Here is a 24,242-nt window from a genome sequence, read left to right as displayed (position 1 = left end):
CATGGAACGGTGTCTGTCCGATTTTAGATGTCCCCTAGACTTAGAGTTTAATCTAGAGTGTCCTGCAGTCAGTAGGGGCTTCCCAATTGTTGATTTAGTAAAGAAATACAAGATTCAAAGAACAGAATTTAATAATTGATACAAATAGTACATAATTAAAAGATCTTTAAGGCTCTGTCTCTCTGACCTCTGCTTCTATCATCACATCTTCTCTGACTCTGGCTCTCCTGTCTTCCTCTTTCTCTTATTAGGACCTTTGTGATTCCACTGCCCATGTGGAAAACCCAGGATAATCTCATCTGCAAAGTCCGTTTTGCCATGTAAAGCAACATAGTTACAGGTCCTGAGGATTAGGACTTCTTTGGGTGGTCATAATTTTATCTGCCACACTGGCCCACAGCACTATGCCTGAACACTCTTCAGGCTCCCTAGCCTCTCAAGGAGCTCCTCTTTCTTCCCTCCAGGGTGCCATATAGGTTTTGAGAGGCAATTCTCCAATCTTGATGCTGTGGTCTAAAGAGTGACTTCAGCCATAGGTCTGTCCAGCTTCCAGAAACCATGACTAAATCTTGGGGAATGGATACATCTCCTAAGGCTGGTGGGGATTTCTTTGGCTCACAAATTTTGTGCCAGGTACATTGCTATCCTTTGTATTGGAAATGCCTACCCCTAGCCTTATATTAGAGCTAGAAATATTAGAGTGACAATCTAGTCTAAGACCTTTACATTACAGATGAGGACCCTACAGCCCAGAGACGTAAAGTGTCATCCCTTATGGCAGAGCTGGGATGAGAGCCCAGGTCCCTCTCCCTCCAACTCTTGTCTTCCTTCCTTTCTTATTCCCCATGCTCTTGGGCAGGGTTGTTAAGAGTCAGTTAAGGTGGGTCATAATCTTCATCACAACCATAATCCATCCCCTCCCAGTGATGGCCTCCCATAGGAAGCAGAGGCAACACCGTGGAAGAGGCTTACCCTGATGGGGAGGCAAGAAATACTTCACCAGACACCCTAAAGGCATGCCAACTCATTAAGGAAAGTCTCTTTGGAGCTCAAGTTCCAGCTTCTAGACTGGCATCAGAATTTTATTAGGATGAAAGAATCACAAGTCACATCTTGTTGAAGGGTCAAGATCCAAGGCCTAGTGACCTCATTGCTCAGGAAATGTAGGATACATTTCTGCAAGCAGAACCAGGGAACTAATGTGACCTCTCATGGTGAGTTCCAGAAGAGGGGAGGGATAAGAGGATACAAATATCCACAGTGACCTTAGCATGATGAAAAGTTGTGCTTAAATGAAAGGCATGACCACCCAGAACACTTCTGAAACATCTGAAGGGGCAAAAATTAAACTGAAGTAGGACATGTTGCTTACATGCTGCATTCGGTCCCTGGGCACATTCCTGAGCCTGATGCACATGTGGTTACCCTTTCTAACCCTTCAAGGATAAGCCAAGCAGAAAGAGGGTGGGGTGGGGTGTTCTGGATTTGTGAGCTGACATGAACCGCTGATACCCTGTACCTTACTCAGGCAGGCAGGAATGCAACCTGCTTCTCCATCTGCTTGTCTATCTACGTCACCCCAGCCAGTACCACTGGCTTTTCTGGTTGTTGTGGTAGAAAATAGTTAACATTTTTCCCCCAAAAAAGTCCAAAATGATTCAGTAAGATGTAGCCTCAAATGAGAATTTTTAATCCCTTTGAATTAAAGAATAAGGACATGTTTTATCTTATTATAAAAGTAGTACATGTTTATGGACTCAAATTTGGAAAATACCAAAAGAAAATAAAAATCACTGATAACTGAATCATCTATAAATAACTGCTGCTACTATGTTGGTTTATTTCCTTATAGAATTCTTCCCTTATATACATAGTTTTCTTATGTACATACACAGTTACAAAACAAGTTATATAACATATACTGTTTAACCTTTAAAAAATCTAATAATAGGCCTTGAATATTTTCCTGAATTATTAAATATTTTAAGATAGCATAAATGTAATGGCTGTATAATATTTAGCCATAATACATTTTATTTAACTAAATCCTCATTATTTGAGCATTTAAATGATTTCTACTTTTTCACCATCATAAACACCACCCCCAAGACAGTTTTTTAGATAAGCCAGTAGAAAATACTTGGCTGCAACCCTGTTCCTCAGATCTGTCAGGTAGTCTATAGAGAAAAGTATCTTGGTTTTGCGGGGCAAGTTGGTATGTTAATAGCACTTAGGCAAGAAGTGATTTCTTTCTTCTCCTAACCATGCAGAGTCTGAGAAAAGAGACTAAATGGTCTCTGAAACTTAAGAGTCAGAGAGGCCACAAGAGCTAAACCAGCAAGGCTTTCTTGATGGAGGAGTGCCGGGCCAGCAAGCCCAGGTGATGGGAGGTAAGCAGGCGTGGAGAAATCAGCCCAGCAGGCTTCTTAAAGGACTGGAAAGGGACAGAGACATCAATGACTCTGGGGCTGAGTGATGTGCCATAGCAAGCCCGGAAGTCCAATCTCATTTATAGAGAACAGATGTCCTGCAGTAGTCTCCAAAGTGTGTTCATGGTTATATTTATTTTAATGTAAAGAAGTAAGAAAGAAAGTAAGTTTTACCAATAGTGTTATACAGTTAGAAACAAATACATGCATATAATTGATGAATATATACATAGCAGGGGTGCTCAGAAATATTTTACTGATCGGGCATACAATAAAATAAAGTTTAGAGACCACTGTCTTAAAACAGAAACTTCATAGTAGACAGAGTGAGCAGCATAGGAAGGGAGCTTCTGGGGGAACACTTCTCAAAGACAGTCCCAGTTTGAATCATCCCATTTGAAACAAGCAAAAAGAAACATTGTTCTGTCCCTGTGTGGGTGTGTGTCTGTGTCTGTTCGTCTGTCATTCCAATTACATTTTTATTCTGTTTAAATTTGCCTATCTTTCCTGATGGTTCTCCCAACTTCAACATCCTTCTAAAACCAAAGGTCTTTGCTAACGACTGCTTATAGATACAAAGTGAGGGGAGCAATTATTGGCCACCAGAAGCTAGGAAAGAGGCATGGAATGGATTCTCCTGCAGAGCCTCCGTAGGTCGCAACCATGCCAACATTTTGATCTCAGACTGCTGGCTTCCAAAACTGGGAGAACATTAATTTCTGTTGTTTTAAGCCACCCAGTTTGTGTTCATTTGTTGCAGCAGCTACAAGAAACAAACAAGGGTACAACAGGAGTGGACCAAAAGGCTAAGTGACCTCATTCTGGCATCAGTACCCTTGCATCTATGGCAGCTTCACTAGGCATTTCAGAGCTCCAGGACAGTATTTCTCAACCTTTTTGAAAATTAAGCCATCTAGATAAACAGAAAAAGCTCAGTAGCAGGGTTCTGTGCAGGCAATCCAACAAAACAAAGCAAAAACTTGAGAATCAATGCCCTGGAAGAGAATGAGTTGATACAGGAAGAATTGCAGCCTCTCCCAGCTGAGTCTACTCCTTTTCTTCTCGTGTATGCACATGAGTAAGGGGTTGGGAAGGGGCCCTGGGGAGAAGCTGCTAATTTGTTTCCCATTTTAAAGCTAGCGTTTAGTTTGAGATCAAAATCTTATCTTGCTGGATAAGAAAAATATGTTCCCTTGACTACATTCCAAAACACCGGAAGTAGTAGACATTAAACATGCCCCGGCACTCCTTAAAAAGTCATAGAATGCCTCAACCTGATGATTTCTCAAGATTTTATTAATTTAGAATACTGTGTTCCATCAAGATCATCACTTTTTATTATCTTGCTGCTCTGAATATTATCTCCCTTATTATTCTCAGCTATAGGGACCATAAATTAAGATCATTCAGAATTTATACTCCTACAGTTCATTATCTATGATTGGTATTATCTCACTGCCTTTCTCTGGCCCTTCTATATCCCCTGACAAGAAATATTGTAACAGAGTCTAAATACAATCCAACCAATAAATGTTGAGTCAAAAAAAAAAAAGAAAAGAAAAGAAAAGAAAAAACCTCTGCTGCCTACACTGCCCTAAAGGGCACTCCATCACTCACTCTTTTCTCCACCACCAGCATCCTTTCTGCCAAAATGACAGAGAAAGTGAGATTCTAAAGAGCTGAGAGTTAGGACTGGGGTGTAGGTTCTTGCTTTGCCGCTGTTCAGACTGGACATGTCATCTTCTCTCCCCTCACCTTCACCTCTTTCCCTGAAGATCAAGGGACATTAAGATGCATCAGCCTGCTTCATGAGGAGCAACCTTACTTCAGGGAACAAACAGGTAGTGATGTACTCAGTTGACTCAAAAAGCAATGAAAGTTATCACTGGAAGTTTTGAACACTTCTCAGTGATCTTCCAGAAGAGTCCCTAAAAAAGCTGGGAGGCTGGCCTCTTGTTTCTAAGACTGATCAAGTACAGATCCCTCTTTAGAGCCCAGGAGAAACAAACACAAGTATCTAACGATGGTGAGATTCCCCCAAGTCACGTGTGGATGTGTCTGTTCACTAAAGAGCTTGATAAAGTGAGCTGGCGCATCCATGGTGGCTTTTGTCATGGCGGTTCTCATCATCGTCCTCAGTGATGTGAGATACCACCACTGGGAAGAGCAGTGATTTTCCAGGTAGATGGAAGTTGGCAACACTTACTAAAAAGTAGATATTGAAATCCTGGCTGATTGATTTAATGGGAAAACATTCACATTCATTGCATGTCCTGGCCCTTGGGACCCAGCTTTATAGAAACATAAAGGCTTCAATATATTTCCACACTCAAGACCACTGAGAAATGAGTATTTCTTCCTTCCTTCCTCTCCTTCTTTCCTTTTTTTTTTCTCACAGTACTCAATGTACCATGCAAATGCCAGAGATCATTACAGGATGGAGGAGGAGAAAGAGGTCAGAGAGTGGCAATACATAATCTATTCTCACTGCTTTAAATTTTGTTTAAAATTTTAAAAGCACTGATTTTCAAAGTTATAAATTCTGACACCATAACATCTGTGGACAACTGCCACTTGTCCCTCTCTCCTGATCTCACTGAACTAACAACCCAATAGTTATCAAATTAAACAACAACAACAACAACAACCTACACTGACCAAAAACACATGCACTGTCAGGACTGTTTCTAGAGGTTAGGAATTGGGATCCAGAGACATCCCTAGGGGTGGCTGAACAGGAGTAAGTGTGAAAGGGAATCCACGTCAATAGTACAATAAACTCACTATACCTCAGAATCACCTGAGAAACTTATGCAAACATAAAATAAAAGAGTCCCACAGAAATTAGATGAGACACTGTATTTCATCCACCAGATAAACAAAAATGGCAAAGTCTGGCAATACTAGGTACCAATGAGGATTTAAAGTTCCAGGGAGAAATACTAATACATCAGCGGAGGGAGTATAACTTGGTGTGACCACTTTGGAAAATAGATTGGATTATCTACTGAAGTGGAAGCTGTACTTTGTACCCCAGAAATTCCACACCAAGTTCTATGCTCTAGGGAAATTCTTGGACATGTCCATGCACCAAGAGGCATATACAAAAATGTGGACAGCAGTGTTGTTAGTAATAGCAAAAACCTGCAACAACCCAAATACCTAGGGACAGTAGAAGAGATAAATTGTGGTATTTTCATGCAATGGACTCAAAACCAAATGAACCACAGCTACATGCATAAAAATGGACAAATTATAAAAAAACAGCATTATTCCATTCATATAACAGGTTGCAAACCTAATCAATATGTTGCTTGAGGCTATATACACAAGTGGTTAGAACATAAAGAAAAGCAAATGAATGATTAACACAAAGCGCAGGATAGTACCTCTGGGGGAAGAAAGAGATTCTTGATCTAGGTGGGGGACAGAAGAGGTTGTAAAGGGACTGACAACATTCAAATTCTTACACTTGGTGGTGCAAACACAAGCACTGATTTCATTGTAATCTTTAATACATGTATATACATTATACCTACTTTTTTGCACATGTTAGATTTTACAATAAATTTTGAAAATATACAGATTTCTAGGCTCCATCTCAGATCTACTGAAACAGAATCTTAGGCTATAGGACCCAAGTGGTATTTTTCATAAGTTCTCCAGAAGATTCAGATGCACTATGGGGTTAAGAGCCACTCACCTACACACACACACACACACACACACACCCTTCACATTACACATCAGTATCCAGGTGAAAGCAGCTTAAAATGTAAGTCAAGTTCAAGAAATTTCGAAAGAGCCATAAAAACATAAAAGGTCAGCCTGGGAGAGTGTATAGAAAAGAAAGTGCCTCAAAGTTCAGGGTTCGAAGCTAATGTAGAAGCCTAGAAGTGTTAGTTACTAGTCATTAGTCATTACCCCCATGAGTTTACTTGAGACCTGTCTGTTAGATTCCCAAGAACATTTGCCTGAGAAAATCACCCTCAAAACTGGGCCCACAGCAGGCTCTCAGCAAAACTTTTGCTGCAAAGACAGAAACGTTCTTGTCTAGGACTCATCGTGTCCAGGACTCATCATCTAGACCTGGACCCACAAACACAAGCTGCGTGATCTCTAGCAAGTCATTTCCCTCTCTGAGACCGAGCTTTTTCATTTTCCCTGCCTCCCTCACAAAACTGGAATCCAATGAGACAGTGTAGTTGGAAGGGTTTTGCAAAATGAAAGTACTACTCTGAATGTACAGTAAGTCCAGTACTATGTCACCTATCATTTCTTCTTAAAAGTTAGAAATGTAAACTAAAAATTTGGGGTGGGTAAGTTTTCTGGGTCCAAGGAATTGGGAGCCCTAAGATTTGCCTTAGAGAGAACTGGAGGCAGGCAGTACTAGGGCTTAGTGCCTCCACATCTCTAAAAACTCAGCAAATATTTAACAAGCACCCACCACTTATCTTGAGCCTATCTTTTTCAGCCTTGACAATTCAGAAAAGGATATTCAGAAACAGCTCAGAACTACTGGAAGCAACTTGCAAAATTAATATGCAGTCTGAATATTCATTAATGGCTTTGAAACGAACATTTAACTCAGTCATATAATACCTTCTGAATTAGGATTGCCAAATTTAGCAAATAAAAATGCAAGACACTCAATTATGTTTGAATGTTTGAGTATAATTGGAGTAATTTTGAGTATAAGTATGTCCCAACTATTGCATGAGACATACTTGTACTAAAAAAATCATTTGTTCACTTGAAGCTCAAATTTAACTGGGTGTCCTGTGTTTTATTTGGTGATCCCATTCCAAATGAACAAACAGATCAGCATTTTCTTCTACTTCTTACACTGGGAAATCTGTGTGAAAGAGAGCTATGAAGTCCTATTTTCTTACTTGATAAGACAGTAAAGGGTTGGATTGATATTGAAATTAGACTTGCATTCTCCTCTTCCTCGTAGAGCCCAAGAAGACATGTGGAGGCACAGTTATTATAAACAGCATAGAGCAGGGGTGGGGAAGCTTCAAAATTTCAAATGGAAGTAGACATTCCATCCCCATCCTGGCCCATCCAGGACATTTTGCAGTGGCCTCTATCCTTACCTCTGGGCATCTCCTTGGAATGCTCTGCCTCAGGCCCATCCAACAGGTCCATCTGGGAAGCCTCTTCGGAGGGGACACGGCGCCAGGACCAGCTCTGGTTCCCAAGATCATGCAGTGGAGGGGAATACTCCAGCTCACAGGGGAAGTCAAAGCTGCACTCTAGACCTGCAATGACAGTCAAAGGTCAGTGGAGCAAACTGTCTCCCAAATGTGACCTTCCAGCCCAACTCCTCCATCCCAGGAAGTTGGCCTTTATCTCATCTACAACTTTTGCAGAAATCATCCTTGAGCCCAATCATGTCAAGTCTGTCCTACTTTTCAGATACACTCCCTTCTCTCTCCTCTGCCTTGCTCATTGTGTATTACCCAAAGTGGCTGAAGTGCTTTGTACCTAAGAGGCTCTCAGTGTTCACTGATGGATCAACAGAGTATGTGCCAAAACACAAATAATTCATTTACCCTTTACTTCATCATCTCCCTTCAGTCCTGGGCATATGAGGAAAGAGAAAATGTGATATAAAGACCATTGTATAAGAATATAGGAAATTCGGTTGGTATCCAGGCTTAGCCAGTCTCTTCTCACATGTGGAATTTGGTGCCCTCATCTGTAAAATAAGAGGTTTAGGCTACATGGTTCTAGAAACAATTACCCAAGGAAACCTGGGTTTTAGCTCCAACTCTGCCACTGATTTTCTGGTTACCTTGAACAAGCCACTTAGCCTCTCTGGACCTCAAGTTCCTCAAAAACAGAATGAAACCCAAACTAGATGTCTTCTAAAGCTTCTGCTTGATTTGATTCTTTTAAGATTCCAAAGTCCTTGCTCTCAGAAGGGTTATTATTAATTTGACAAACCAACCTGTGTAGTAGTGTTAATGGGTACTAACTCCCGATTATTACTGTGCATTTTAACAGCTATTCCTAGAGCCACTGCTACCTTGATCTCCAAGATGAGTTTCCTGCTGGGAATCTCAGAAGGCAGAGGAGAAGGAAGGTCAAGTCTAATGCAGGCAGTCAGTCACTGGAATGTCCCTTAGATACACCATAGAAGCTGGCCCTGCCCTGGAGTGGGAGTAGAATAATTCCCATTGACAGTGGCCAAACTAAGTTCAGGGGGGAAGAAAAAAAATCCTTCAATTACACTTCTATTAAGTATCTTTCTGCTTCTCAACCAGCAGAGATTTATGTACCAGCTGCTTTCCAGGAGACGCCATCCTTCTGGTCCTAAGGTTAACACCACTCTCCCTTTCACGATTCAAACAATTCACCTTTATAATGTCAAGCTGAAATAGGCAGAGCTAGCCTTGTTCGAGTTGACATGTCACGTGCTGCCTACATATTTTATCATCCATGAATACTTTCTACCTGCCTCTGGGGGCTGAGCTGCTGCTATGAGTTGGTGTCCATGAATTGTAGTCTGCCTTAATCTTTAAGACTTGCTTGCCAGGCACCTGGTTTTGTTAGCAGAATGCAAGCAGGAAAAAAAAAAAGTGATATGACATTTTGTACTTTGTAGCACAAAAATTATCCTTATAATGAAAAGTTTAGCCATTAAATCTGGCTCCTCTGAGGATAATCAAAAAGACCCATCCACACTAGTGAATGATCAAGTCAGAAGGTGGGAGAGAAAGCTACTGGCCACCTCCATCCCACATGACAACCATCAGTGCCTTTTCCAAACCTTCGCCTTCTAAAGCCCGTCCTCAATCTCGACTTTTCTTCTCCAATTAAAGCCATCCTATTTCTATTTGGGACAGAAGTGTGGCATGCCACTACCTGTCAAGTGTGCCCTGTGTGCATATCAGACAAACAGACAACAGAATATACAACCCCAGCATCAAATGTCATCAATCCTTGGATTTTTGTACTGTGGAGAGTCTGATAATTGGCTATGTTTGGGTCAGACTCTGCCTAATAAAACAGGCTAGGGAGATATTCTTATTATCAAATGGGTTAATTTTGAAACTCTTGCTCTGAGGTAGCAGCTCTTTAGCTGCCAAAGCTGTACTCTTTGGCTTTAAATAAAATTGGAGTTAACATTACTGCTCATTTTGAGTGAAATCAAATTGGATTTTTCTACATTCTGATTTAATTTCTTATTGCATTTCGACACAGGTTTCTGTCTCCCGAGCTAGCCTCAGTGCCTTTCGAGCAACCATACCTGGGACTCATCTTCTCTAAAAACACCAGGTAAAGTCTCATTTTCCTTAGGTCTCTTCTGAGTTTCTAGACCTAGGGTGCTTCTTGGAGCTCTCTCTTTAACCCGCCTCTGACTCGGTCCCTGTGTGTTAGGTGCTGTGGAATCTCTCTTACTGACAGGACTCAGAGGGATTAAGGGCTTCACTGAAGCATTCAGCCTTAAGCAACCCAATAGCTGAGCAGGTCCACGCCTAAGAGGAAGAGTGGGAAATTCACTGACCCCCTATTGTCTGCCAGGGACTATGATAGGAATTTTCTTATTACATCACTATATTTAATCTGCTGAACAAAGCTGAGAAGTGGATCGTGTCTTCTTTTTAAAGATGTGGAAACTGAGGCTCAGAAAGTTTACTGTACTTGCACAAAGACAAAAGGACTACCCTGAGGCAGAACCAGAATGTGACCCAGGGCTGAAGATCCAGGTTTTTTTCATCACATCTCCACAGCTTTTAATCTAGGGCCAACAGATTAAAGTAAATAATATATGAGAAACTTATGAAGTGCTCTATATTGGTTATTATTAGATGCTAAGTCTGCAACCTCTTCATATCTGTGAAGGCCCCTCTTTTACCCTATGGGGACAGATCTGTATTACCTCTGTGTCAGTCCCATTTTACAAAGTGACTGTGACCGTCAGAAGAATCTAGAGATTTCCACCTTATTTTACATACCTGTTTGGACACAGGAGAATCTAACCATTGAAAAACAGCAATAAGATACATATAACTGAATCACTATGCCGTACACCAGAAACTAATACATTGTAATCAACTATACTTTGATTTAAAATAAATAAATGAAAGCTATTTTTAAAAAACACATACTAAAGAAAAAGAAAGAAAAACAGCAATGAAAAAAAGATACACTTTCCAAGACTTGCTAATGCCATAGCTGAAATCACTACCCACTTTCTAGCACTTCCATTATGGAAGAAATATAAAGTGATGTAATCTTCCAGAAACAGTTCTCCTGTTGAGAGGAGTGTCAAGTGCTGTGAAGGGAAAGGTCTTGGGAGAGCATTGAGGATGGTTCCAGGTCTGATCCTGCACACAGCAGTTGAGGGGCCTAGGCGCATCCATTCCTCTTTCTGTGCCTGGTGTTTTGCAATTGAAGGACAGAAATGGATCATACACCCTCTATGGTGCCTCCACCTCTGAGGGTCAGTGATTCTACAGGACTCATCCTGGGCCAACACAACCAAACCTACAGACCGCCAGTTACCTCACTCTGCCTGCCTCTAAACAGGGGTTGGCCGTCACCTGTAAAGCAGATTCCCCACGGAAGGAGGCAGAATGTGCATAATACTCTAAGGAGACTCAGTTTGCCTCAAGATCGTCAAAGAATTAAGAAGGAGAGTTCAGGCAAGTTTTACAGACGACTGCTCCAGGGTGAGTATGAGTGTGAGTGTGTGTGTGTATTTGTGCATTTTTATCAGTTTATACCCATATTCTGAAATCTTCCAGGATATGAGTCACATTTCAAACACTAAATTAACAGGTAGCTTCAAGACACTGTTCTAGTATAAAACACAGCCATTCAGAAAAATGTTACCATCAGAATGTACCTCATCAGAAAAACCCTGAGGTGGCCCTGCCCAAAGTGAGGCCTAGTTCCCCAGGCTGTAGTTTTAGCTTAAGCTGAAATGACCAAACCCTTGGACACAGAATCTGAAGGTAGAAATCTAGGCTCTGGGAATGTGTGAGACTACCCAAGCAATCATGCCCAAGGCCTGTGCCTAGCAAGCCAGCCTTTGCTACTCAGGCAGAGGCGGGGATCTTCCCAGTCTGAGCCTCGGCAAGGAGACTGCATGAAGTTCCAGGCACCATACATAACACCACCAAAGGGTAAGAGAGAGACTTGGTGTACTTTGGACAGTCAGGCCTTCCTTTGGGTGGATGTAGAAAATCCAGCAGTCCTCCTTTGTATCTAGACTGACCTCAGGCTCCCCCCAAATCCCCTGGATCAAGGTCCTTTGTACATCCTTCACCCTGACCCTGTAAAGTCAGAGACCTCCCACTAGTTTCTTCAGTCTCCTTAAGACAATTCAAGTTAGGAGACCAGCAGCTTCCTTTAGATTTTAAGACACACCCTCTAAGGCTGGCTGGTTTCCAGGTGACCACAGGGTGGCAAGGGCCAGCCTGGGCAGGTCCATAGGAGCCCACTGGCTGATGTCACTCAGCCTTGGCCCAACACAAGGTTTGGAAACAAATACTGCAGAGTGTAGAGTCATAAAAAAAAGAGAAGAACACCATCAATCCCATGATGCTTCAGTCTTCATTTTGTCTCTTATTACAAGTGTTCCAGAAGTCAAGCTTGGGGTCAGACTTATGTTCTTGACTCTGGCAGCACTCAAGTCAGGGTTTATAGAGGAGCCCCAAGGCAGGGGATCTCCATGAAAGCCTGTGGAAAGTACTTTTATAACTGATAACATTTACTGAGGGCTTACTGTGGTCAGACACTATGCCAGGCACCCTGCATCATTATCTTATTGAGTCCCTATGAAGTAGGCAGGACTCTTACCCCCATTTAACAGAGGAAGACACTGGGGCTTAGAGAAAAGAAGTCACATCTCAGGTTACTCATCAGGACATGACTGATTTGGCTTCCACTGACCTGCTTCCTCCCTGGGACTCCCAAGGCCTTGATGTCATTATCTCACAACCAGGGAATTATGAATTGAAAAGGTAGCAGAAAGACCCCCCTTCATTTGGAGTCATAGACACTAACAGGAATCAAGACCTGCAGTGAGTCAAGACAGGAGCAAAAGCACCTTAGCTGTCCTTAAAGGTCCTCATCCCACCTTTACACAGTTGGACCTGGGATGCCCTAGGTGAGGACTGAGTCAGTGTACACATTCCCAAGATCCAAGTCTTAATCCTATTGGGCATGTGCCTCAGGAAGCAAGGATACAGGTACACTAAAGTCTGGGGCTCAAAGTTTGCAACTACGGTTCCTGACATCCTCTGTTTCTTGGGTAGAGCTAAGGGTCCCAGTTAAGGGAACTAAGATTGGGGTGGGCAAGGTTCCTATAGCCAACAGAGGCCCATGAGTTTATTTAACTGTATATTCTGTCCTGGGAGCTGCATCTGAAAAGAGAATTATCAGTTTTGCTACTAGTTTAAGCATGGCAGCATGTTTGTTATTTTGTCTTGGGGTTATTTCCCTATATCTATTTATCTTGACCCAATATTTAACTGCTGGGATGCAGATAGCCTGACGCCAGGGCCTGATACTCCTTAACTGCTGAATGGTGGTCTCCACGGTCCCACCCATCTCTGCAGTCTTCTCCTATATGTGTCTGCCTATATGTCTTATTCATTAAGCAACCTTAACACCATCAAAATTGTTTCTCAGAGATAGAGAATAAGACCTGAGATTTGACTCCTGCCACTTGTCAGCTGTGCAGTGAGGTGCACTCTCTCCAGCTCTCTGAGTCTTTGTCATCTCAGTGATAAGGTTAACCTTGTTGAAGCTCCCTGCTCAATCTTTGCTTTTTGACATGTTGACCAAGTCTTCCTTCGGAAGTGAAGTCATGCTAGGCCTTGAGTAAGAAGATCTAGGTTCTAGTCCTGGCTCTGAGGTGTTACTTCAAGCAAGCCCCTTAATCTCTCTAGGTCTAAGTTTCCTCATCTATAAATTAAGTGGCAGAATAAAATGTTCTCAGATCTCTTCCATCTCTACCATTCTAAGACTAGTTTCCCCTTTGGACAGATGGCTGAAACAAGCTAACTTGGCTCTAGCCAGGTGGTCATCAGAATCCCAAGAGTCCTAACTTGCAGCATAGACTCAGATGATTAGAGACGTCTATTCCCCCTTTCTGGGTTATCTCCAAAAGGAGCATTTAGCTCACCAGTCACCTTTGATATTAATCCACCAGCTGCCATGAACATCTGGTCACATACTTTATAAGACCTGCCCCCTCCCACCAGCCTGCCCTCTGTCACAGCCACTATTCATTTGTCATAGGGCCCCAGAACTGAAATCATTTACTTCCCACCAGCTTTCCCCCTCAAATGCATCTGGGAAGCAATCACCCAACTCAAGATATCTGTTTAGCTCACTTATAATCAAGCTGCAGCAAAGAAGGGCCAAGTCTCTTTCAATCAATCAATTATACAAACATAGCATCGGAAGAAGTCTCAGAAGAGGGTGTGTGCACCTGCATGCCCACAATGGTGGGATATCAGAACAGAAAACTCAATTCTCATTTCTCTTATCTGTGGCTATAACAATATTACATATTGAAGAAATGAGACATTGCTCTTCATCCCAGTACAGAAAATTAAAAATAATTAAAATTCTGAAGTTAACAGCCTCCTCATTTTACAGATGGAAAAAATGAGGCTCAGAAAGATGAAGTGACTTGGCCAAAGTGGCAGAAGGTAGAGTCTGGAAAAGAAGGAAAGCTAAAACCAAAATCCAGACTGGACTTCCAGTCCAGTTTTCTGCCTGCAATTTCTAGGAAGCATTTATGTAGAATGTGGCATCTCTATTAGAATGAGGCTGGCTCTAGACAGCATGGTGAAAACATGGTAGTAGTTTGCACACTGCTCAGCATGACATCCACCCAAATGGATCATTCCTGAAACCAGATGTTTGGAGGAGATCTCTGAGCAATGTGGCAGCCATGACAACCGGAGAAGGCTGATCATCATCCTAGGAGTCCTTGACCTCAGAACATGCAAGATGGCCCTCCCTACTTATTCTTCTGTCTCTGCTGGTGAGGATCTCCTACATGTTAGAGGTGAACCTGAGGTTCTTTCCTGATGTCAATCTCAAAACCCAGGCAGATACCAGGCTTCCTTAGCATGGACCCTGTGCTCTTCAGAAACTTCCAATCCACTGGGGGAGATGGACTTACTCACACCTAATTCTCACAGTAAGCAGATATGGTGGAGCCAAAGGTACACAGAACAAGAGACCTTCTGCCTGGAAGGACCAGAGGCTCAGGGAGGAGGAAACTTTTGGCTTCATTGTGAGGAATGAAAGGATATGGACAGATGGTAAAGGTTTAGCTAGGAAGTTTGTTAAGAATAGAGGAAGGAATGAGGTTATTCCAGGCAGGTGGGGAATGTTGCTTATTTTCATGTAGTTGTATGAATTTTGAAGCTGGACTACATAGCATTAAATCCCAGCTTAGATGGTATCATAGTTAAAGGTAAAGTGTTTTCAGGTTCCAGCAGACAAAACTAGGGACTTACAGAGTTTTAAGGAAAAATCGTCTAGCAAATAGAGTCACTGTCACCAAATGCAGGTCATTGGCCTCTCACTGGAATGGGTCTCATTCCTCTTCAGAGAGCATTAGCGAAGCGCCCCTGTTCCATGGAACTCTGTCCTCATAGTCAATCTTACAGTGATGCTGTCAATTAGAAATCATGACCATTCTCATTCTTCAGATGACAAACAGAATCAAAGAGAGTGGTTGAGTGGCTGAAGGTAATAACACTCACAAGAATCAGAGCTGTGAATAAATTCTACATCTCAATCCCAGCTAGAGTTTCTACCCCACCACTCGGTGCTTTGCCTTCAAACAGAGGCTGGAAGATGTCTTGCTTGGATATCACAGAGGAGATTTAAATAGGCAACAAGGAGGTGAATGAAAGATCTGTGGTTCCCAAACCTAACCCTACAGTCCCTAGATCCCAGAATCTTGTTTTTAAGATGTTTTCCAGGGGATGGGGAGGCAACTAGACTAGGCCTGGACATGGGTTTCTCCACACCAGGAACGGTACTGACCCTACACTGATGCAACCCTCAGGGCAGCATGAACCCACTGGGCTGACGGAGACCCAAGGAATTAAAGCAATGAGATGAATAAAGCAATAGATGGGAGTAACATGTAAGGAAATGCTTTGTAGCCCAAGTACTAAGACAATATGAACCCCTGCATGTGCCTCTGCTGTGGAGGGGTTAAATGTGGGCCCTGCTAAGTTGCTGGTCTTGTCTGAACCTCAGCTTTGCCACTAGCCCTGGGCAGATCACTGATCTCCCTAGGCCTAGTTTCCTCATCTGTAAGACGAGGCTACTTGACTAGGCTGCTGCAGGCCCTGACAGCTCACAATTTCTATGAATTTCTCACAGATCAAATTATTCTAGTCATCTACTCAAATGGGCTGGTTAAAGTCTTGTTAATCTGAAATCTCTTCTGACATGAAGTTTTGCACCTGAGGTTGCTCTTGACAAAACATTTCATTTTAAGAGGATTTCCTCTCACGTTTCTTACTCTTGATCAGTCATTTTCCTGAATATGTTTTGGACAGATGTCTTTCTAGGCTAGTTAGAAATGCTCTGTACACAATATCTCAGATGTCCTAAAGCTGTCAAAACAAAAATTCCTCAGCTCACTCATGTCTGCTGAATATGCTTTCTTAGATTGAGAAGGAAAAAAAAAATTAGCCAGCCCAAAGTAAAGTCACAGCTTTGAAATCTAAACCAAAGTATGTTCAATTCATTCTGTCCTTAGATATCTATCTTTCCTGCAACCAATTATTACGACTTTAGGAAAAGAGGATTTGTGGGAACATCCATACCTTTTACTAAAATAGAGACCCTGAGGGGCAGAAAAGCTCCAGACTGGGAATTGAGAGACTTAAGTATATGCCTAATTTGCCCATGGATTGTTCAGTAAATGTTGCAGTTTTACCTAGTATATGTTTATTAAGAACCCAACTAAGTACAAAACACTGGTTTAAGTACTCGGGATGCAAAGGAAACAAGATGTGGATTCCTTGACCCCTAAGAGCTTACAGTCTAGGAATCATGATGATTCAGGGCCACAAATATTTAAGATATGAGGAACAGTGTGACATCAGACGTGCAAAGTGCTGCAGAAAGACATTATATAACCTTCCTTGATAAGAAAATGGGACAAAGTCTACAACCTTGCAGGTTATCCTAATTTGGGGTTAATGTGGTCACCAGCTGCGGGGTGTGAATGCTTACTATATGGTTTCCAAAAAGAAGCTCTACTAAATCTAACAGGCATACTGTGTCTTTGCTAAAACTGAAAAGCCTTATTTCCCAAGTAAACCTTCCTATTAGGTTTGATGGTTCATCAGACCCAGGGACACTACAGTCACATACAAAACAATTGTACAACAAATATTTAAGCATCACCTTTCAGATGGATATTTAGGACTATCTTGGATCTGTGATAAAACTGAACTAGGCTAGAATCTCTCCGAGGAGCAAGAGCAAAGAGCTTGGCAATTGTAGACATTCACTGAATGAGTGGATGGATGGATGGATGGATGGATGGATGGATAGACAGATAGATAGGTAAAAGGGACATTTAAAATCTCTGCCTTCCACTACCCAGTTGGGTAAATTAGGCTCATCCATGATTGCTTTATCATGCGACCTAGTTTACACCTGGGCCATAAAAGGGATGAAATAAAAACTAGTAATTTGGCTCATAAGAAACATCAAGGAAGCCCCAGGTTTTGTGGAATGTGATTCTTGGATAATTTGGGATGTTCAGGAAATAACCATTCCCTGCACAAGCCAGAATCTTCTCAGATTTCAAGGGGGAGATTATACCATCCAAGTGTTATCAACAAAATTCCATCAACATTTTCCATTAAAAAATTCCAAGGGGAAAGAGACATCAGGGTAGCCAGGGTACTCAAGAAATCTCTGAGGTAGAAGCAGGGACTGAGCTGGCCTTACAAACTGGAGCAGGTAGGATCTAGGAAAATAAGATCAAGGGAAGGACAAACTAACTGGGGACAAAATGGAATGAGAAAGAAGGAAATATGGGGGAAGGAGGAGGAATGTAAAACTTAAAGGATACTTACCAGGGTGAGGAAGGCCTTCTTACAGACCTTGTCCTCTAGTTGACTTCAATACTACTGATGACATTACATCTAAAATTCTTTATCCCTTTTGTTTCTGTGGCTATTCTACCATCTGGTTTTCCTCCTATCATTCCTATTTCTCCATCTCTGTCATGCTTCTTTTCTGTTTACCTCCTAAATGTAAAATCTTGGATTCCCTCTGGGTCTTCATTCTCCAATCACAACCTCAACCATAGTCTATGATAATGACTCTATTGCACCTCTCTCCTCAAATTCAAGTCATGGATTTACAATTCTCTACTGGCCATCTTCACCTGGATATCCTGTAAGTACTGCAAATGTAACTTGTTCTACTTAGATCTCACCATCTTCTTCTCTCCCTCTAAGTGTCGTGGTCACCCTTTCTCCTTGCCAAATGTTTCTCCTTCTTCCTACTTCTGATAATGGGATCTCCACTGACCCAGTTACTCAGGCTGGACTCTCCTGAATGGGCAACCAAGCCATGCTTACCTTATAGCCAGAATCTCTCCCATGTTCTCCTCCTGCCCTTCCTTTTCCAGTCTATGCTTCCCATGTAGGATCAGATCTAAACCCTCAGTACACCCAGAAGTAACTGTTTTTTCAGGCTCACTTCTCCCTCTCCCTGTCTCCACAGGTCCTCTATACCCTGTGTCACTGAGCTTGACCTGTTCCTGAACACACCTGTGCACATTGATTCCCTCTGGCTGGAATGGCCCTTCTCACTGGTCCCTGAGGTCCAAGATCCAGCTCAGTTCTCCAGAACATCTACTTTTCTAAGTCTTCCATAGAACTGGCTCCCCGTCCCTATGTTTCAGGGAGATTTGAACATGCTTCTGTTACTGCACCTGTCATAGAGCAGGCGTGTCTGCCTCTTCCTCAAGAGCTCCTAGTACTATTTGTATTTATCATGACCATGCCTAGAGCAGAATCAGGCATAAAGTTGGTGCTTAAAGAATGATTATACCCATCCTCCCATTCTCTGTGGTATCTGAGACACACTTAGGGGAAAATGATGTAGGCAGGTTGGTAGAGATGCAGAAACAACCCCTAGGAGGAGGTCAAGATTGGAACAGACATTAGGGAGCCACCTGTGCAGGTGTGCAAGCTGAGACCATATTAACAGAAGAAAGAAAACATGACCAGGAGGCCACACAACTCTGAGTGATTCTTTCCACATTTGTTGGTCTGGCTGTCTGTCTCTGTTTCTATTCCCTCATCAGTCTCTCTTTTTTTCCCTTTTGTCAATCCCTTTCCCCCTCTGCCTGTGAAAATCATTTTAGGTGGATCTCTTTTGACTTGATTTTCTTGCCTTTGTGTCAGTTGGTCAATTATTCTTTTATTATCTTTTAATCTGATGTGTTTTCCTTTGCTTCTCCTTACTCAGTCTGCCACTAACAAAGAGATAAATTATTGGTATTTATTGAGTGGATCTATGTGCCGTCATTTTAAAGGTAAGGAATATGATCAAGTGGGACATTTTAAATAAGTCTCTCCTAAAACACATAAGCCAACTGCTTTTTATTTAATTTCCGTGGACTAAGTTCATTAGTTCCCAGCAGGTCACTGGTCCTCAGGGGACAGATGTTCCCCGCTCTTGGTCGTGCATGACTGCTGGCATTGTTGTCCCCTTTGGGACTCAGTCTTTATGGTGAATGTAACCAAGGAGAGCCTTGAGTTTACCATGCTGTAGATAAAAATACAGAGGTGTGAACTAGGAAAGAACTTGACTCAGTGGATCAGGGCTGGGAAGAGAACACAAAAAGGCCTGGTCTATCAGGGCAGAGGAACTGGTAAGAAAGCTTTCAGCCCTAACAATGGTCCACAAGGGAGTGGGGTGGTGTTTTTCACTGATGCCAGGCTTTTGAGGGCAGAATGGCTGATCACACGTAATTTCAGAAATGTGATCAAACTGACTTCCTGTCAGAGCTATGAAGCAAATCACATAGGAGGCCAGAGGGCCTTTTGTTTTTCATTTTTGATTCTGTGGTAGGTTGATTTTTTTTTTTAAGAGAGAGAGACAGATTTAATTTATCCAGTCTTTTCAATCAAAGAAATTGATACATTAACAAGACTGGTGGTGGTGGTAGCAGCAGCAACAGGAGAAGTAATTAAACAGCCCAATTTTTCTTTGTTTCCAAAAGCACCAGTCCCTAAATTGGACGGGTCCCAATGGACTTCAAAGCAGACAAAGTTTTTGTAGAACTTTTATTTAAAAGTCCAACAATGGTTTTGTTGTGCCCTGATGTTGAGATGTTGAGAGGGCTCTTTCTTTTCCTGGATTCAATGCCCTGGACATTAGAGGACTGGAGCAATGAAGGATTGTATCTGCAAACTACTACAAAATACTACAAACTTGGTGACTTAAGACAGCAGAAATTTATTCTCTCACTATTCTGGAGGCCAGAAGTCCAAAACCAAGGTTTCAACAGGGCTGTGTGCCAATGGCTCTAGGGGAGAATCTGTCCCATGCCTTTCCCCTAGCTTTTGGCAGTTGCTGGCAATCTTTGGCATTCCTTGGCTCGTAGATGCATCATTCTAATCTCTGCCTCCATTATTACATGGCGTTCATCCTGTGTACCTGTCTGTATGTGTCTCCCCTTCTTATAAGGACATTTGTTATATTGCATTATGGCCCACTCTAATCCAGTATGGACTCAACCTAATTGCATTTACCAAGATCCTATTTTTAAATATGGTCACATTCACAGACACTAGGGGTTAGGACTTCAATATACCTTTCTGGGGCACAAAATTCAACCTATAGCAGGGATCAGAGTCTATGGTAGGGAAGATAAGACTGTCCATGGTGCCTGAGGGACTACATCCATATTTAGAAAGAGGTGAGTTACCCAGCCTGCCTGGGATAGTCTCAATTTGGGGACATCAAGTCTTGGTCCTACAGCTGCCCAGATCTTGGATATCAGGTTGATCATTTAGTCTAAACATCAGGTTGTTCAGAAAATGAAAGCCCTCTCCACAGAATGGGGACTTCATCTGTGAATTAACTTTATGATGTGGTAGAAAGAGCACTCAACCTAGAATCATAAAATATGGGTTCAGTCTTTTCTAACGATCACCTGCTCCATAACTTGAGAGCATGGTCAATTACTGTCTTCAGCCCTCAATTTACTCTTCTTTAAAAATGGGATATAAAACAATTTTCACCCACCACAACTTTATAACAAGTTTAAGTGAGAAAAGGTGGCAAGAAGAGTTTTGCAAAGTATCAAACTTTTTTTTTCCCAATAAATGAAAATTCTCTTCTTCCTCCTCATCTGAGCAGAACCTTTTCTTTTTCTGTTTTAAACGTTGATCTGATTCTTCTTCTACCCAGAATGGGCAAACATGAATTAAAGTTGAGCAGGATACCATCAACTTTTGTGGCTCTAGAACTCAAGGTGATCAAAACCCCCAGTGGCCTCAATCTGTGAGCTACCTGAAGTTACTAGATGGAAGAGACTTTTTATCTGGGTAGGGAGTTAGAGCCCAATCCTCTGGCCAAGCCTATAAGTAAGTCTTAAGGCATCAAAGCTAGATGATAAAAGGAAAAAAATTCTTTGTTTAGATGCCCTTCCTCCTTCAAAGCCTTGGGGGAAGAATGTGCAGCTCTGTTTGTTGATGATGAAATTAGTGGGCTCCCATCATTCAAGACAAAAGATGAGAAAGAGCTGGAATCCGATACCAAATGCCATTGAAGAGAATATATTTTATACAACATAAAAGTCCCCAACGTAAATTAGAAGAAATACGAGGAGACTTCAAAAAGGTAGGTCAAACTTTTTCCTCAAGCAGATAATCACAAGCTGGGGTGAGTAAATCTTACTAGCCTCTCTCCACCTTGTCTCTTCTCATAAAACACCAGTGAAAGGAAAGCCATACTCAATTCAGGACTGGACAGCTTGCCTGAGAGGGCTGGCCCACTGCTGTGCATCATGCTGCCTGCCGTCAGGTTGTTGACGCCTACCCGTACCGCCCCCTCCTGCTCCCGGATCCAGACTTTCTCTCCCGCCCCTGCCCCAGAATGCAGGCGAAGACAGCCACCAGGCACAAAGCTCTACCACTCAAGTGCCCACATTGACTTGCTGAGACTTGGTTACTTCTCACTGTCTGAAGAACTATCCCTTCAGGTGGCAATTTTCCAGTCAAATTTCTCTGCCCAAGTTTGAGGCCTTAAGATTAATGAAGTTGTTAACATTCCTTAAAATGTCTTCCATGGCAGTTGAAAGGTGTGGATTTATCACCAGTCAGCCTGCTGGCCTCTTTGGTTCGTTCCTAAGGAGATGTGAATTAAGCCTCGCAAACATCCTTAAGGGGACAGGAGCCTCGGTCTTCAGTTTGCTCTGCCCTGAGTCTCAGGACTAGTCCTCAACCTCTGTGCCCCAGAGGTGCTCTCTGTGGATGGGCTGAGCTGCCCACAGAATTGTTTCTCTGGCCAATGAGCTCTGAGAGAGCAGAAGCAAGTCTCACCCATGTTTGTTTTTGTATCACCTCTAGCATGTGGCACTGGACCAGGCACATACAGGTGGTGGTGGGGACAGGTGGGTCTTTATGAGTGTCAGCTGAATTAAATATCAGAAGAAGATGAAAAGGCTCTGAATTTACCACTGTACTCAGTCAAGGAGCCACCAATCAAGAATCATTTCTTCCCATCTTGTGAATCAATAGCCATAATTGTGCCGACTTTATTGAGCATTTGGGCAATGTCTGCCCGATGGTTAGGGTTCTCTCCTCTGCCAAGAAGGCAGATCATGCAGATTCTAGGCCACACAGAGCATCTGAAAGGGATCCTGGGACTCCTCCAGATCTACTCGTTTGCCCCAAGGAGCACATCACCCCATCCTCATTTTATAGATGAGAAAGGTGAGTCCCAGGGAGAGGAAGTAACGTATCAGAGCCAAGCTGTGGGCAGGTAGCAGTTTAAATTGGCTCCAGTGGGTCTGTCCTCTCCCTGCAGCCTCTTTCTGGATGTTTCAGAGAGAACAGATGCTATGCCCTCTGTGTCATGCAGGAGGCAGACCTGCCTTTTTTGGACATACTGCATTTTATAAAAGTTGTGGAGACACTGAATGACTTCAATTCAAATTCAAAAATGTTATCCAAAGACAGGTTTTATCACAAATCTGGTTTTACAAAGCAGTAACAATATAAAGGACCAGATTTTAATTATTTATAAACACCTGCCCTTATCCTAAGATGACACTCAATGTCTGATTTAAATGAAATCAAGAAGTAATTCTTATCTGGAATCTCCTGACAACTACAGACCTTCCCCTCCCACTGGAGAGGCTTAGGGATAGCAGGAAACATCCCAGCAGTGTACATTCAGTCATAAATTGCCCTAGGGTTTTTGATGCATTTTTTTTTTAAGTTTAAAATGAAAGGTACAGTTAATATGAACCAAGACTTACTGCCTTACGAATGAGGGTTACCAGCAAGTGGAAGATCTCTGCTAGGTGCACTTTAAAAAGCTTGGGCCCAAGGGCAGAGACTGAGTGGCAAGAATAGGTAAATATGCCCAGAAGGGAATCTAGAACTTAGTGCTGTTCATAAATACTTAATTCAATCATGCCTGATGAGTGAATTCCACCCCTGAAGGCTTTCTGCATTCATTCATCATGCAGAAGCCTCTATGAGTTTCTTCTACATGATGGGATACAGTGGGGAACAAACACAGCTTAGTGTCTGCCCTCATGAGTTTCACTCCAGAGGAATTCAAGAGAAGAAAAAATGTCCAGGTGGAAATACATCAGCCCTCCTCTAAACCTGCCCTTTCCTCTACAAAGACACATTTCCTGTGAGCTATTAGGATGAACGTGGAGGATGAGGAATGCTACACCACAAAAATATGGCCTCAGACTAGGAGTCTGAGTAGGTAGCTCCCTAGGAGAAAAAGTGAACATAAGGGAAGAATTCTGGTTTTATAGTTAGAAAATTGACTCTGTACAACTTTATTATGCTCAGTTTCTACATCTGTAGAAATGGAATGGGACCTGGCTTCCTTACCTCCGAGGTTGTTACAGAATCACATGAGCTGAAAGAATATCTAGGAACATGTCTGTATACTCTTAAGGAGGTACCTAAACAAAAGGGAGTCACTGGAGGAGCCCCAAAAGACCTGCAACCCTCATAATAACAACCCTCTCTCAAGAGATCACCATCATTAGAAATACTCGCAGGTTAGAACCCTGCTCCTAGAGAGCCACAGTCAAAATGCAAATAAGCATCACATCTAATGGCTGTTAAGGGGACGTCAGGAATACCATAAACTGTAAAGGCTGGGGCGTAAGATATGGCAGAAACAATGCCCTTGGCCTCCTCCAGGATACACAATGCAGCTGTCCGTATGGAGAGGCCTGGCCTGGCAGGAATGGTCTTGTGGAATTGGGTGTCAATAGAAGACTCAGGGCACAGAAAGACTTCTTCCCTGAAAAGCCATACATCACAAACTGAAACTCGAACTTCTTTAATTATGAGATGGTGACATTACAAATAACTATCAAAAATATACTTACCATATCGGCTGCGATGAGACAGGAAAGGGAAGGAATCTTTCATTATCCAGGTCAGATTCCATGCAAATGAATTAGGAGAAAGAGAAGGCACGTTTGTTGGTGATTCCACGGAGCTGTGACCTGAACATAAAAAAAAAAGAGAGAGAATACTGACCCTTGTGCTTGGAATGTGTCTTTGAGCTGTCATT

The 24,242-nt window shown here is 42.4% G+C and overlaps 1 protein-coding gene across 1 annotated transcript in view; it reads right to left on the bottom strand.

Moving 5' to 3' along the window:
• The window catches only part of ALK (ALK receptor tyrosine kinase), a 675,174-nt gene that overhangs the window by 454,702 nt on the left and 196,230 nt on the right, over positions 1-24,242 (bottom strand). The window contains exons 2-3 of the mRNA XM_072937961.1: positions 24,055-24,174; positions 7,529-7,693 (exon numbers count right to left, since the gene is read on the bottom strand). Of these exons, the coding sequence (XP_072794062.1) occupies positions 7,529-7,693; positions 24,055-24,174 (285 nt within the window). The remainder of the gene's footprint in view (positions 1-7,528; positions 7,694-24,054; positions 24,175-24,242) is intronic.

This window comes from Vicugna pacos, chromosome 15, assembly GCF_048564905.1.
Source record: "Vicugna pacos chromosome 15, VicPac4, whole genome shotgun sequence".
NCBI lineage: Eukaryota > Metazoa > Chordata > Mammalia > Artiodactyla > Camelidae > Vicugna > Vicugna pacos.
The sequence above is the reverse complement of the archived record's forward strand: the minus strand, read 5'-3'. Positions and strand labels throughout refer to the sequence as shown.